The following is a 15,971-nucleotide window of genomic DNA, read 5'->3' as shown; positions in this document are numbered from 1 at the left end:
TTTGACACCATCAGCTCAGGATTAAACAAAGACTGTGAATGGCTTGCGAACTACAAAACCAGTTTCTCCTCTCTTGGTTTTCACACCTCGACTGCTAGAAGAGGGCCTCATCCTCCCTGATTGAACTAACCTCGTTATCTCTAGCCTGCTCCTTGCTTGCTTATATATACCTGCCCCTGGAAATTTTCACTGCATGCATCCGACGAAGTGGGTATTCACCCACGAAAGTTCATGCTCCAAAACATCTGTTAGTCTATAAAGTGCCACAAGACTCTTTGCTGCTTTTACTGCTGCTTGTTAATCTTCCAGGAGTGGGGATCCACATGGTCAAGTCTTGAAACAGTGAAAGTGGTTACCATAGTAACTGATTTTCCAAGGTGACTGTGGATCCATAAACACTGCCCACCTTCCCCAACTTTCATTTCAAAGATTTCCTAATTAGTAAAAGGGACTGCAGGATGGTTGGAGGTCAATCCCATCATACTCTCAGCTCAGATCCTTGTGTAACAGTACTTTCTAGAAGATTCTGAAGGTACAGTTATTCCGCAGCTGAGTGGATCCATGTGGGCAATCATCTCAGAGAAGCACAGTTACTATGTAACTAACTGGGTTTTTTATATATGGATTGTGTGGTTTTTAGCTTAAAAGTGAAGGGCAAATTTCTGCCTTCAAATGCACATACACAACTCTTATTGAAGTCAATGTATTGGAGGGCAAAATTGCCCTCAACTAATTATTTTTCTGTAGCTTTGTGGTCCAAATATATCATTACATTCACATTAGTATTTACTCACATTATTGTCTATATCTTTCCCTTCTAGGGAAATAAGCACAAGAAGGGAAAACTCTTTGAGAAATTCTGCAAGCTTAACTTTTCAGAGTTTCAACCACATTCCTCCACTGAGGGCAAGGGATTTGAGGCCCAATAAAGACAAGAGTGAAATGTCCCTTGTATTTTGGAGAAGCAGCAAGGAAATCCTCCAGTGGGCACAAGCCTCTCTGTGGTGGACTATCCAATTCCCATTGTAGTTAATGAAAAGACCGCTATTGATTTTATTGGTAGTGGACTGGACCAAAGGGACAAAATATAGTTTTTGAAATTATTTTCTTGTTCTATAGAAACAGACACAGAATTATCAATTCCAAATCAGCAATAAGAACCAGAAACAGGAAGATGCAGCTACTTCCAGCCAATCCAAAACTGAGAGGGATGAGTTCATTATTGAAAAATTAAAGTCAACTGTGAATGAAATAGCAATAAACAGGAATAAGTTACAAGAGGAAAATCTAAAGCTACAACAAGAACTAACAGTGTACCAAACACAGTGCCAGGTAATGACTAGTAACGGTATTTCTTCTTTATAACTACAATGGAATAAAGCTAAAGGAATTAATGTGGAAGCATTAATTATTGAGGAATACATTTTCAAAATTCCTTTGGAACACTTGTATGGAGGATGATTATGTAAAGTACATTCATTCTTTACAAAACCATAATGTGCTTCCAGATGTGCCAACTTTTGAATGACGCACCAGAGAAAACAAAAATGTTTTTGATATGCAGTACTGTCTTTTATTTTATTCTTGTCTATGTTTTATACCTCACACTTTACACCTCAGACTTCACCAAAGAAACCCAGCTTCACTCACTGTATCTTGTGTATCAATGGCTTTCATGAATGTTGTTTGTCTGGCTTACGTAGAATAGTACACAAGATGCTATGAAATTGTATCTAAGTATCTAGAAAAAAGGTACGGTAATATATTTTGTAATAGGCAGAGCTGGTAGCGCAACCTGGTATTAGGGTTGCCCACCACCCTTGAAGCCTGCCGAAGTTGCGGAAGCCTGTCCCCTGGTTTTGTGGGATTCAATGCTGTCCAGAATCTCTGCAGTGCTATATACTGCAGCCCCATCTGCAATATACCCTGCTTTCCCTCAGCTTGCCTTCCGTGCCAGAACTTGGGAGGGTGTCCTCAGAAGGCAGTCTTACTGGTATCTTTTTTAGTTCTTCTGTGACTAGGGTCTCTATGAGTGCTCCAGTTCGGTGTGATTTTCGGTAGCAGTGCCAGCTATGTAGGGCTGCGTGGTCAAACTGCCTTCAGTTCCTTCTCAATCACGTAGGCCTCAGACAGAGTATTTAGCATGCCCACGTTAGAGCTGGTCAAGCTTTCCTCTGGTTTTCAGTTAGTTATAGTGTTTTGTTTAATTTAATGTAGTATTTAGTATTTATTTTCTTTATTCTTGAGAGTTTTTACTTATTTCCCTTGATCGTCCTCTCACCCTCTCCTCCTGGGACGTCTCCCTCCATTTGAGGAGATATGCCAGGATCATTGGGACTCAAGCATGTGTATTTATGCAAATTATTTGCAAATATCTAATTAAATCATTTGCATGTATGCAAATGATTTGTATATACACATACATTTCTGGTTAACATCTAAGCAGCACAGAACTTGGTAAATGTGGCAGGAGGGTGGGTGCCTGAAAGGTTATTGGAGCTGCCTTGGTGGGGAGGTAAGCTGTGGCAGGTGGATTTGTGGGAAGGTCTGGAGGCTGTATGGGAGGAGGTGGCTGAGAGATGCTGCGCCATATCTGAGGTTTATGGGGCTGTTTGAACAGAAGATGGGGTAACTGTGGTATTGTAAAGGAGGCTGGATGAAGCTGTGTTTGTGGGAGTACCCAAGAGGGAGAAGATGGAGTAAAGTCATTGCATGAGGGAAGATGGGTAGTAGCTTAGGGAAGATATGTTTGTGGGGGTGTCCAGGAAGATAGTAAGGGAGGTGTCTGGGAGGAAGAAGGAAAGAGCTGGAGAGGGCATCTTGGGAAAGTTGGGATGAGCCCAGTGGGATGGTGAAGGATTGGGAGAGATATGGGTCCTATTGGGAATGAGGGAGAGAGGAAGCGTGGATGAAGGGGACTGGCTGGTTACTATGGTGGGTTGCCTGGGGTTTGTATTGGGCCCCCCTCACCTTCTGTCCTTCCCACCATTAATTGCCTGCTCCTTCTGGCTGTTTTTTCCTCCACTGGGATCCATCAGAGGAGCAGTGAGCCAGAGGACAATTGGCTGCCTGCTCAGGAGGAGCCACAGCAGCCAAGAAAGAGATCTTAGGGTCATTGTGGATAATTCTCTAAAAACATCTATTCAGTGTGCAATGGCAGGCAAAAAAGCTAACAGAATGTTAGGAACAATTAGGAAAGGGATAGATAATATGACAGTAAATATCATAATGCCACTATATAAATCCATGGTATGCTCACATCTTGAATACTGCTTGTAATTCTGGTTCCCCATCTCAAAAAAAGGTATATTAAAATTGGAAAAGGAACAGAGAAGAGCAATAAACATGAGTAAGGGTTTGGGACAGCTTCCATATGAGGAAAAATTAAAAAGACCGGGACTAAGTGGGGATATAATAGAGGTCTATAAAATCATGAATGATGTGGAGAAAGTGAATGAGGAAGTCTTCTTTGTACGCCTTCACAAAACACAAGAACTAGGGGTCCCCCAATGAAATCAATAGGTAGCAGATTTAAAATAAACAAAAGGAAGTACTTCACACAACGCACAATCAACTTGTGGAACTAATTGCCAGGGATGTTGTGAAGGCCAAGAGTATAACTGGGTTCAAAAAAGTATTAGATAAGTTAATGAGGATAGGTCCATCAAAGGCTATTAGTCAAGATGGTCAGGGATGCAACCCCATGCTCTAGGTGTCCCTAAGACTCTGACTGTCAGATTTTGAGACTGGATGACAGGGGATGGATCACCTGATAATTGCCCTGTTCTGTTCATTCTCTTTGAAGCATCTGGCATTGGCCACTGTTCGAAGACAGGATACTGGGCTGGATGGACCATTGATCTGACCCAGCCTAGTTTTATGTTCTTTAGCAACCATAAGCCATGATTAAAGGTCATTCCTGAAGCTTGTTGAACTCAGTCTGAGCTGGGGTCTGGAAATATTTGAGGTGTGGCCTGTATGTGTGTGTGACACTTGGCAGGTCTGCATAGGCCAGGTCTACACGACGAGATAAAATCGATTTTAGATATGCAATTTCAGCTACGAGAATAGCGTAGCTGAAATCGAATATCTAAAATCGATTTACTCACCCGTCTTCACCGCGCGGGATCGATGTCTGCGGCTCGCCATGTCGAATCCGGAACTCCGTTCGTCTTAGTGGAGTTCCAGAATCGATCTAAGCGCGCTCTGGGATCGATATATCGCGTCTAGATGAGACGCGATATATCGATCCCCGAGCAATCGATTTTAACGCACCGATATGATGCGTCGTCTAGACGTGGCCATAGTTCAGGTGATGGTAGTGAATTCACTAGTGGTAATGAATTTACATGACAGCTCAGTCACACACATCTAACAAAGAAGTTGAATAGGTACAGGGAAGAGTTGAGTAGAGTTGGTCGGAAATTTTGGAAAATACTAATTAGTCAAAACTGAAACTTTTTGCAGGAAAGTGTTGGTTTTGACTAATTATTTGATTAAGAAGATTTCAGAAAAAAAAGTTTTGAAATTGTCTAAATGTTTCTTTTGATATTTTCAGCACAAAAAAAATCCAGTTTTCCAGTTTGAAATGTCTTTTTGGTTTGAAATTTAAGCTAATTAGAATAAAAACATTTTGAAAGTATCAAAACAAAATGGTCTAGTTAGGGCACATAGTGGACAAATGAAGTACTGCTTGTGAGTAAAACTGCTGGCTTGCTGAAGGTTTAGACATAGCTGCATTCTGGGTTCTTTGAATTATAAACCTTGCTACTGCTTTTATTATTTAATATCCATTCCTGCTCAATTCCAAAGCAGGAGTTATATGATTTTAATTATAGTAATAAGAATTTCCTGGGTTTGTGTCCACTCACTATCACCTCACAAGGAGCTGTCAGATTCCCGGAATCCAAATCTTTCCTGCCTCTTTGGAAGCAATGACAGTGTTATACAGGGAATTTAGCTGAAAAGCATGCTGGATCCAGCAGCCAAACTAGAAGGTCTTGCAGAATTTCTGGTATTTATAGTAAATGCTGACAATACATCTGTACATTTAAAATCAATTCTTAAAAGAATCAAACTCTAAGATAGCCATGAGTAAGTCCTTGTAGCTTCTATTAAGAGTTTATTAAATTTAATTTGTACTTGGAAATGCTCAGAGATGCACTTCGGTGTTTAACTAAAGCTTGTAACCCTTTAAACAAAGGGCCAGCCCAGTGGTGGAGTTGTAGCACAATACTTTGAAATGGTAGAGATCCTATACGCTATTAAAGCTTGGTCCACCCTTCTCAAGCCAACAAAGGCTGTGACAATTTAGTCAGTATGCCCAACTCCTGCAGGAGAGAGGGAGTGCTTCACATCACTCTTCAGCAACCCTTTCAGGCAAAGAAAACCACAGTCCTCTTTGGGTTGGAAGAAAAGTCACTTTAATCTGAGCCCCCCCCCCCCCCCTTCTGGGGGAATAAACCCTTTGAAGGGACTCACTTGCAATAGCTGTTCTGGATTCACTCTTCTGAGATGTGAATTTCCATGGTCATTTTTGAAGGATAACAAGCTTTCTTTTCACTTTTAAATGTATTGAAATAAAACAAAGAAGTAATGAAAAACACTAACATTTTCTTAGCATACTATTAAAGGCAAAGTCTACCACCATTGGAACATCCTTGTTTCTTTTATCCGCTATTTGGTTTTTTTGCCATTGCTCAAAAGTTATACCAAAATATGAGCATATAATTTGAAAACATAATTGTGCTGGTTATAATGAGGGCTTATACATAGATATTATTTCAAGCATATTACCGTTGCCCTTTTTGACCCAAGCAGCTAGTTGAGTTTGGGCCCTGTGGGTGTTCCAGTTGGGAGTAGAAATTGGTGTTAGGTATTTCCTTGATGCAGTTTTGTGTATTTACAAAGAATGTACAACGTCCTGTGATCTCTGAATGCAGCAGGAATCAAAGAGCAATAAACAGATTATTTTGCTTACAGCACCAAGAGCACTCTTATCAGCCTGCACTCTCTGACCCAAAAGTCTCTCCCCAGGTTTCTTCCAGGATCAGTCATTGTGCTCCTTTAGGCTGTCTTTTTCTTGTCTGTTCTCAGCTTTTTAGTGTAATCACACACACACATGCTTGCTCACTTCTGGGCAGATTCACACACTCCTTTTGCCTTACGTGGGGCTTCTGCTTACAGTTCGGGTGAGTTCACACCTATCAGTCTCAATCCCATAACAAGCTTTCACCAAGCTCATTGCTATATGATGTTTACACGTCAGTTGTTTGTCACATTTTTAATTCCAAGAAATGAAAGGTGAAGTAGGATCAACACTAGAGAAGTCCAAGGGCAAAGCTCAATAGTGATGGTCTGAAAGCTTGTATAGTTGATGCTATAAATAAACTGTCATCTCTGACTAGATGCAGATAGCTTTGGAGATGAATGAGTGCATGTTCTAGCTAGATAGATTCTACTTCGAAGTGGCCTCTGCATGTTCCCACATATGGAATCTAGTTACATATGCTGCAAGCTTCTGGAAGCTTTTAGAGAATGTCTGTTGGAGCCATTCACCTCCACCTAATCTCTTTATTCAGGATTCAAAGGATATAAAATGTTAGACCTCAATGTTAGAAAAATATAAAATACCACTAAATGGTGCCACTGAATCCTGCATCATAGAGTGTGATCTAGAACAGTAGTTCCCAACCATGGGTTTGTGGTCCTCTAGGGGGCAACAAGCAGGTTTCAGGGGGTCAACCAAAATAAACTGGGCTTCAGCCTTGGGTAGTGGGGCTCAGGGAGGGAGTCCCACCTCTTCCCCCAGTGTTACCTCATTGGGCCACCCAGCCTGCAGGTCAGCACCAACAACAAGTTTCACATTAAGTAAAAAAATATATATATATTCATGTTTTTATTTTTGTACGTATAGTATCCTTTTCTTTTTATATTATATATGTGTACGTGTGTGTTCAGCTGTATAATTATCAATTTAATACAGCTTTTAATATACTGGATATGGAGAAAAACAGTTGTTGTGGCACAGGTGGGTCATGAAGTTTTTATAGCATGTGTCGGAGGGGGAAGGGTTCAGAAAGAACAAGGTTGAGAACTCACGGTCTAGACAGAACACACTGAAGCAAACTGAAACTGTTTTGGAAAACTTAAATAAAATGAGAAGTTACCATAACGCTGTAGAAGGTTTCCTATGAATATGTCAGAGATAAACGCATCTTAGTAATGCATGACCTAAAGAACTTTAAGTATCTTATTTCTGAATGACATTTCTGGAGAGAGAGACTGATTGTTGAAAACCTTAAAAAAGCAGTGCCTACTCCAAAATAGGAACTGGCCTCAGAATAAAAGCGATTTTTCAAATAAAAATTGCTTCTTACATTCATATTAAATATGTAATATAAAGTATATGTCAGAATATTTATGCTACAAGACCACAGAATTTAAAGCCACTATTGAGTCATTTGAATCATTTATTTATTTAGAACGTGGAGGCAGGACTTTCAGAGATGAGAAATGAGCTGCAGTCACATGATGCCGTCTGGAGAGGGATGGAAGCGGAATTCCAGCAGTTGCGTAAAGAATTATTGAAATATGGAGAATGTAAAAACATCCAAGAAAATCAAATGAAGTATGTATTTGAAAGATATCATTTACATTGTAAAGAATTTGTGAGCTAAATAAAGTTTTTCTTCCCTTTGGTATATATTTAAAAGATAGAGTAGATTAGAAAATAAAATTCATGTTTGAATTAATATTTTAGTAATTTTATCTTATGAGATTGTAATCAATAGCTACACACTCAGTTAAACTGTTTTCATGATGCCTAATTGTTTAAAATAGTTATTTTATATGGCTTTATATGCTCATTTGATTGAAGGAACACCTTTCCTTTGGTCTAGGTACTCTAACACAGTTTTTAAAAATGCATTGATTAAAAAAACAAGACTCTCTAACACCCCCCACCCCCTGACAACAATTCGTATGATTTTTACAGCTAGGCTAGTAAATGTATGTTTTGCTGTAGCCATGTGGCATTATATGACAGGTGGGTTCACAAGTGATTTCAGGATTTTTACAGCAGACAGGTGGTCCATGGATCTACCAAGCTCCACCCTGGTTTAGGTGACCAAATCTCCTACCTTTTCCATAAGAGGGCAGCCCTTCCCTGATTGAATGGTGAGGCAAAAAACTGTGGCTCATGGCACTGTCTGCCCGCTTCATGGGTTTTTCTCATGCGGGGAACAATTTGACCCTTAATAATTATTATTATTAATACTTTTTTATTTAAAGGCTTCAATCAGCCTATGCACAATGTATTCAGGAACTGGAAAACAAAAAAGCGGAGCTATTACATTTGGAACAACACCAGGAAAGTCAGCAAAAAGAGCTAAACAAGGTATTTCACATTTGTAAATATTTTGATAGAGTTTTTTGGGGTTTTTTTTTTAAGTATTAAGGCAAAATCATGACCTTGCTTATACGAATGCACTAAAGTGCATAAGAGAATAGCTGCATTTTCACAGGTAAGAAGGAGGCTTATGTGTGTACTGTGTTCCCAGAAGAAATAGAACAGCTGTACACTCAACACCACTGTGCACTGGGCAAACACCAGAACTGGGTGAAACGTGCAAATAGAGGCAGAGACCCATGTCAAAGGGGCACAGTCATGGAAATAACTCCTACATAGATCATTTGGTCTGAAACATAAGCTGCACTGGCTGAACAGCTGGAGCAAGTTACCATGGGCACTTTGGAATACAATGCACATAACACAGCTCAGTGCAGGGCTTCTTTGGTTGAACTGTGTGCCATACTGCTCATACAGGACCCTGGTGAGGTCAGTATAGCTGTGGCATGAGGTGACATATGGCTTGGCAGGTCTCTATACCAAATGTGGCTGCGTTACTCTCTCTGGTGTGTAGGGGATGCCCAGCCCTTTCTTCTCACATACAGCTTATACCATTGACCAGGGATGTGAGCAGCAGCATCTGCAATTGGGAGCAGCCTATGTGGTTGCTGAAGGAGATTTATAGTGACTTTGACATGAGATATATCCCTTAGATGTTTATATCTAAATTTAATTGTTCTAAAATGTTTATTTTTTTTAATAAATGAAAATATCAACTATTGATCATGTGCATTATTATGGGATACTAATTAAAACAAATTCAGATGTAGTTTGGCTGATTTTTGTTCTTGCTTCTAAGTAATATGAAAATCTTCTGATATTGCATTATTTGTTACTGGCAGAAGGATTATGAGACCCACAATCTCTTTATAGACACTCTGGAGTACCAGACAGAGGAAGGTTTTGCAGAAAATATTACCTTAAATGTTATGTATTATAGCAGCAGTAGCTGTCATAAAGTGATTTTGGTGGCAACTTTTTATTCTGTAATAGCTAATACCAATAAGAGCTCTGTTTCATAATACTGCATAAGCTCTTTATTTCTGTGATTATTTCTCATAAAGAGCTTCTGTGGATTCATTTTGAGTGAAGTGAGTGCTTTTAAGACAGCCTAAATTAATTTAGAGGTAAGGTAAATACGTCTTAGTAAGTAATACCTTTCAATAGATTTAACGTAAGAATGGCCATACTGGGTCAGACCAAAGGTCCATCCAGCCCAGTATCCTGTCTACTGACAGTGGCCAATGCCAGGTGGGAGTGAACCTATCAGGTAATGATCAAGTGATCTCTCTCCTGCTGTCCATCACCACCGTCTGACAAACAGAGGCTAGGGACAGCAGAGATACCTTTTGCCTTAAGGTATAATTTTTAAAATTAATATTTTTACAAACTCTATGATTATTGTTTTTGTTGTTGTTGTTGTGAATTTAAATATTACTACCACCTTTGACACCAGATAAACAGACAAGTGATCTAAAGAATAAATTATGGATTGTGAAAAGATCCTGAATAAAGAAAAAAGTTAATTGCATTGAATCATAAAGACATTTTATTTTAAAATGGCCTTAAAATCACTGATACGGTTAGAAGAGTTGGTGTACTGGAATAGGAGAGGAAAAAAATCACTAGTAGGTAATAAGTGATGCGATCTTATATACTGCATAAACATTGTCTTTTGGGAACACATCTGCTACAGATAAGGGACCATCTTTATCACAAGGAGCAGTCCCATAGTTCTGAGCAGGAAAGAATGAGGACAGAAATCTCTGACCTGTCAGAAGAGCTTCATCAGAAGGAGATCACTATAGCAACTATCATGGAGAAAGCTACTCTTCTGGAAAGAAAGTTAAAAATGGAGTTAGAGATAAAAGAAAAATCGTTAGCAAAACAACAGGTATGCAAGCAAGCAAAAGACAAAACAAAACACTTGTGCTTTTGTTTTCATTGGCCTGCTATTATATTTAAGCTTTATGAAATAATACTAAAATAGAGCCAAAATGGTGCCCGAACAATAAAGGACCAGAAACGTCAATTGTGCAACACGTAATTTTAACATACAATCCATTTTGATCATCAGTACTGTAGTTACATTTAAGCACATAGAATATCTTGAAAAATTGGTTTTATTATACCTGCTGGTTTTATTATACCTACTGTATCATTTAAATTGTTCATTAGATCAGCCAGAAATTTTGTCTAATTTTGACCACTCTTTTTAACCTATTGATTAAAGAATGTTTATGAAATTTTTTGGAGAAGTCTGTCAGTTGTAAAGCTCGATTGTTAATCTTGCAGTATTGTAAAGCATTGTAAATTTCAGTTTTAAAAACAGATAAGCTCCATCCTTTATTCACATATTTGAAAACATCTGGGTAGCAGAAACACAACTTACCCAAACCCTTGAAATTTAGGAGGTGCTGATTTTCTGCTTATGTAGAGAAATTAATGCTTCTTCTTTCAAGAAAAACTTTCACTATATTAATGTCATGATTCTTTATGAATGTTTTGAGTAAAGTATAAAATTAAACTTATACAGAACTATACTGAATATTTTGTAGCTAATATTGTTAAGTTCAACTAAGAATTTAATTTTTCCTCAGATGTCAGAGATGAAGTATGAAGCTATCAGATTGGAAAACACACATTTGAAGAAGATGATAGAAAATTTGCAGTCTAGAAGATACATGGTAATTTTTGTGTTATGAAATATACAAAGCAGTTATTTGTTTGTTGTTGTAATGATCTTGGGGTTCATTAAATAACAAATCAGTGAATGAGAAAGGAATAAGACATTAATAAAAGAAACTGGAGAGCTTTTGCATACAGCCATGCAGTGTTCCCAACCTTGGCCTCTATGGAAAATCTCCAAATTCCTACACTAATAACGTTGTCTTTTATGAGGGAATGTACACGTGCGGACTCACCCCTGCAGCGCCTCCTGCTGGTTGTCCTTGGGAATTAGCTCTTTTCCAGCCAGGAGCACCCACTGCAGGATGGTGATCCGCCTGTTCTCTTGGCCCCCGTGTCCTTCCCTGGATCCCAGTACCCTTTTAACTGGGGTGCTGCCCCCTGGCAGTATCCCACCAATCTGGGCAGACTGCAGTATCAGCCACTTATCATAGGCAAAGGGGTTTGGACCTGCTGCCTTTGCCCACCCCTGGGTTGCCCCCTGCAACCCCCAGTACCTCTTGGCCTTATGCTAGGCCACAGCCTGGGCTTTCCAGGCAGGAGCTCCCCAGCTCCTCTGCCTTTCTCCAGCCCTGCTCCACTCAGGTACCCTGTGTCTAACTCCCTGCAGCCAGGCCCTTCTCCCTCTACAGGCAGAGGAAGACTGCCTGGGCCTCTGGCTCACAGCCTTTTATAGGGGCCAGCTGGGCCTGATTGGGGCATGGCCACAGCAGAGCCTACTTTTCCCAATCAGCCCAGGCTTCTTGCCCCAGCCACAGCCCTCTCCTGGGCTGTTTCAAGCCTCACAGGGCAGGAGCAGGTAATCACTCCGCTACAGGGAACATCTCCAAATCACAATCTTTCATAAATATTGTGACAGTTTGCCCCTTTTTGGTTTCCCCTGTTGTGCTGAGATACCATTGAGCCTGCCTGTTATGCAATCTGGGTACCCTTTGTACCTGTCTTGCTGAGCCAAGCTAGTAAGCTTCCTCCAGCACACGGGGTTATGTTATAAAAAAGAAATAAGTATATTAACTACAAAAGGTGAATTTTAAATTAATATAAGAGTTAATAGACAGAATAAAGCAGATTACTGAGCAAATAAACCAAAGTACGCAAGTTAAGCTCAAATATATTTAAGAAACAGGTTACAAAATGTAATTTCTTACCCTAAATGTTATTTTAGGCAGGTTGCAAAGATTCTGTGGTTCAGGGTTCCAGTTATATTTTCTTTCAGACTGGACCCCTGTCTCAGACTGGATTCTCCCCTTGCCTCCATATTCCTAACTTTAGATACAGAAATGATACGTGCATACAAATTGGATAATCACATTCAGTAAATTATAACCTTTCCAATGATATCTTACAACAGGGTAGGCAACCTATGGCACGCAAACTGATTTTCAGTGTCACACTGCCCAGGTCCTGGCCACCGGTCTGGGGGGCTCTGCATTTTAATTTAATTTTAAATGAAGCTTCTTAAATATTTTAAAAACCTTATTTACTTTACATACAACAATAGTTTAGTTATATATTATAGACTTATAGAAAGAGACCTTCTAAAAACGTTAAAATGTATTACTGGCATGTGAAACCTTAAATTAGAGTGAATAAATGAAGACTCGGCACAGCACGTCTGAAAGGTTGCCGACTTCTGTTTTACAAGATCCATCTTACATAAAGTACATCTCCATTATGTCATATCTATAACATTTCCAAAAATTCTAAGGCATTCTATTTCAGGATAATAGAGAAGCTTCCCAACCTTTATAAATATAAATATGTAGGTGCCTATATAAATATGTAGGTGCCTATATTGTTTCCACTGACACATTTATTTTAAACATTTATCAGTGAAATCTATAGATCATTTTCCCCTTTAAGAACCAGATGAATTTATTCATTAGTAGAAAAAAAAACATTATTTGCAACGTTAATTACTAAAATTATGACCCAAAAAAGCTGCTTATTTTGAAGTATTTCCTTCATGGATTTTCATTTGTGTTACGTAAGAGCCCAATTCTTTGATGTACTAAACACCTCCAGTAGAATTCAGAGCTTCCTCATTATCTGTGGAAGTTAATGGGGATTGAAGATGCGCAGAACTATAAAGAAGGTGCTCAGCATTTTGCAGATTTTAACCTTTAACTCATAAGCCCTTTTGCACCTTTCGAATTCTTCTAACCCCAAAAATCTAACAAGACCTTCTTTGTTGTACTAGTTGTAATTTTGGTTGAATCAATTAACTTTTGGACCTGCAAACTAAATTATTTTACAGTAGTTTTTATGATGACAGTCTTGCAAAGTCACTTCTGAGGGTAGTGTTGGAATGGATTTCAATCTCTAAACTCAGTTACCATTTTTTTTTCTATTGCATCTTTTTGAACTCCAGGAAAGCCTGTTTATTTATAAACAAATGTCTAAGAAGATTTCTCCAGGTTTTTTATCAATAGTCTGACATGTCTTTCTAGATGTTTTGCCTTTGACACCAATGTATTGCTACTATATATAGCGTTTAAACAAATAGTATGATAATGCCTTTGTGTATTTTTTCTTATTATTCTTTAGTGGAAATATTATTTGAGGAAGAAATACAGTTAAATCAACTGCAAGCTTTGGCAGCTAAGGATTACTTTCATGGCTTGGTTTTTCAAGGAGAATAATTCAAATAACTGAACAATTTTACCACTCTACTGCCTTGAATGCATTGTTTGTGGAAAAATTCTAATTTAATTTCATTGTGTTTCAAAGGCTATTATTCCCATTTTTGTTCTAGAGGCACTTCTACTGGTGTGTTATTTACTATGAATGGTGTGTGATTACATATGGTAACTAAGTATTTAGCAAACAGTGTTGCCTTGTGTTTCATTTTAAAAATATTAATTCTAGTTTCAGTGAAAAAATGACCATTTAATGATAATTTTATTTTCTTCCACAGACTATAGATTTATCTAGCACAGAACATGAGAGTTACACAGCTTCTATTCATGAACTTGAGTGTGAGAATGAAAGGTTACGAAATAATCTTGGTAAATTGCAGAGTGATTCAGAAACATCAATATTGGCTACTCTGGATAGATATGGAGAAACAAAGCAAATTAAGCAAACCCAATTAGAAATGCAAGAAAAGGAAGAGAGGTAAAATTTAAGTTGCAAAGATACATTAATTTTTCCATAAGTGTTTCGTAATCGTCTTTTGAAAGAGTCAAATCCTGAAGTCCTTACTCCGTTTTTGTTCATTTAAAACTCCCACTACCTCAACAGACATTTAGTTCAAGTAAGGCTGCACAATTTGGCCAGAATTTAAATTATTAAAACATATGTTTATTATTTATAGATTATTTTTCTGCTGTTTCTTCTCAAATAGTAAAAATTTTGAAGATAAAGTACATTGGCACCTGGTACTGGAGACCCATGGAAGCCAATGGAAATCTGCAAGTGTTTAATATTGCAGAATTGTACCCAATGGATATAAACCCTGGTTTCTGAGTTGCAGGCAATATTACAATATAATAACATCAGAAATCTGGTATAATAAGTTTAGCAATAAATCAGGACTATAATTATAATTTTAGGGTTGATATCTGCTCTTATACAAAAAATTCTCATTTTTGTTTGTCCACTGCTTATACTGCAGGAACTCTAGTGTGTGCTAAGGTGCCTAACTGAAGAGAACAGAGGCAATTTTCAAGACAATTTAGGACTATATCTAATTTTCATATTTATATGAATTTTATTATCAAAATATACACAACCATAATTTGTGTGGTACTTCAATCTTCCTTGATAATATCCTAATAGAAATATTTTTGTTTGTTCTGAGCAATAAAAATTGGCAGTTTATCAGCTTTGTCTTCACCCTGCAGTCACAGAGATAAGTTAGTCAGGAACACATTTTTATGACTCCAGGGGATACATTTGAATCTCTGACACTAACCTGTGCATCTTATGTTATACAAATATGAAGGGAAATTATGGTTTCATTTACTTATTTAGATGTATATACACACTAAAAAAGAGCAAATATCTATTTGTTATGGGCACCCAGAACATAACTGAAATGTATATCTATCTATAAAAATACTGAAACATATCTAAAGTACAGCAGTACAATTCAGTATGGCCCACCACCAGCAAATCAAGGAATTCAAAAGCTTAAATCTCCCTCCAACAATTCCCCACTCTGACATCTCCTCTCCTAATTTTGAATTCCTGTGAAAAGATGAGCTTTTCAGAATACCCTGAACATCATCAAGTTCAGGCTACTTTGGGCCAACACCTTTCATCCCAAACTGTTTTCCTAACAAAAAACCAAAAATATACATGTAGTGGTGAAGTGGACATTTACCTTGCACCCCCTTATGGCCAGGGATTGCTTTACAAGAACCCTCTCCCTATTAACCCCCTCTTGCCAGCCCGTTTAAGTACTACTCACTTAGTTGTGGCTTACAGCACCCCTTTCTGGGCCTGGTTTAACATCAAATAAAGTTCACACAATCCTCACAGTCCTTAATCACAATGAGTCTCACACATAATGTCCATAACCGTAATTTAACAGTACATACTTAGCTCTGGTTCTTGAGCCACACCCAAAGCTCTTCCTCTGTTCCACCCAAAGCCAATAATTCTGGCTGGCTGGAGCTCACTGTTTTGGCCCTGGCTTCCCTCTGCATCAGTGTCTCCCTTCGTCTGAGACAAAATGCAATCTATATATTGCCCTCCTCCAGAGAGCTCCTCTTGATTGGCTGGAAGCAGGGCCAGTGCAAGGATGTTTCGCACCCTAGGCGAAACTTCCACCTTGTGCCCTCCCCCGCCAGGCCCCCGCCCTGAGACGCCCCCCCACTCGAAAGTTCCCTCCCCCTGCCCTGAGGTGCGCCCCCCGCGGCAGCTCCCC

General features: G+C 38.7%; 1 protein-coding gene across 2 annotated transcripts in view; it reads left to right on the top strand.

The window, feature by feature from the left end:
* Nucleotides 1-15,971, top strand: part of DEUP1 (deuterosome assembly protein 1) — a 95,001-nt gene that overhangs the window by 36,084 nt on the left and 42,946 nt on the right. For both annotated transcript variants that reach the window (XM_075061741.1, XM_075061740.1), the window contains exons 7-12: nucleotides 1,120-1,332; nucleotides 7,485-7,630; nucleotides 8,293-8,398; nucleotides 10,107-10,304; nucleotides 11,011-11,097; nucleotides 14,016-14,215. In XM_075061741.1, coding sequence (XP_074917842.1) covers nucleotides 1,120-1,332; nucleotides 7,485-7,630; nucleotides 8,293-8,398; nucleotides 10,107-10,304; nucleotides 11,011-11,097; nucleotides 14,016-14,215 — 950 coding nt within the window. The remainder of the gene's footprint in view (nucleotides 1-1,119; nucleotides 1,333-7,484; nucleotides 7,631-8,292; nucleotides 8,399-10,106; nucleotides 10,305-11,010; nucleotides 11,098-14,015; nucleotides 14,216-15,971) is intronic.

The sequence above is a fragment of the Chelonoidis abingdonii genome, chromosome 1, assembly GCF_003597395.2.
Source record: "Chelonoidis abingdonii isolate Lonesome George chromosome 1, CheloAbing_2.0, whole genome shotgun sequence".
NCBI classification, from domain to species: Eukaryota; Metazoa; Chordata; order Testudines; family Testudinidae; genus Chelonoidis; species Chelonoidis abingdonii.
This window is presented reverse-complemented; position numbering and strand designations above follow the sequence as displayed.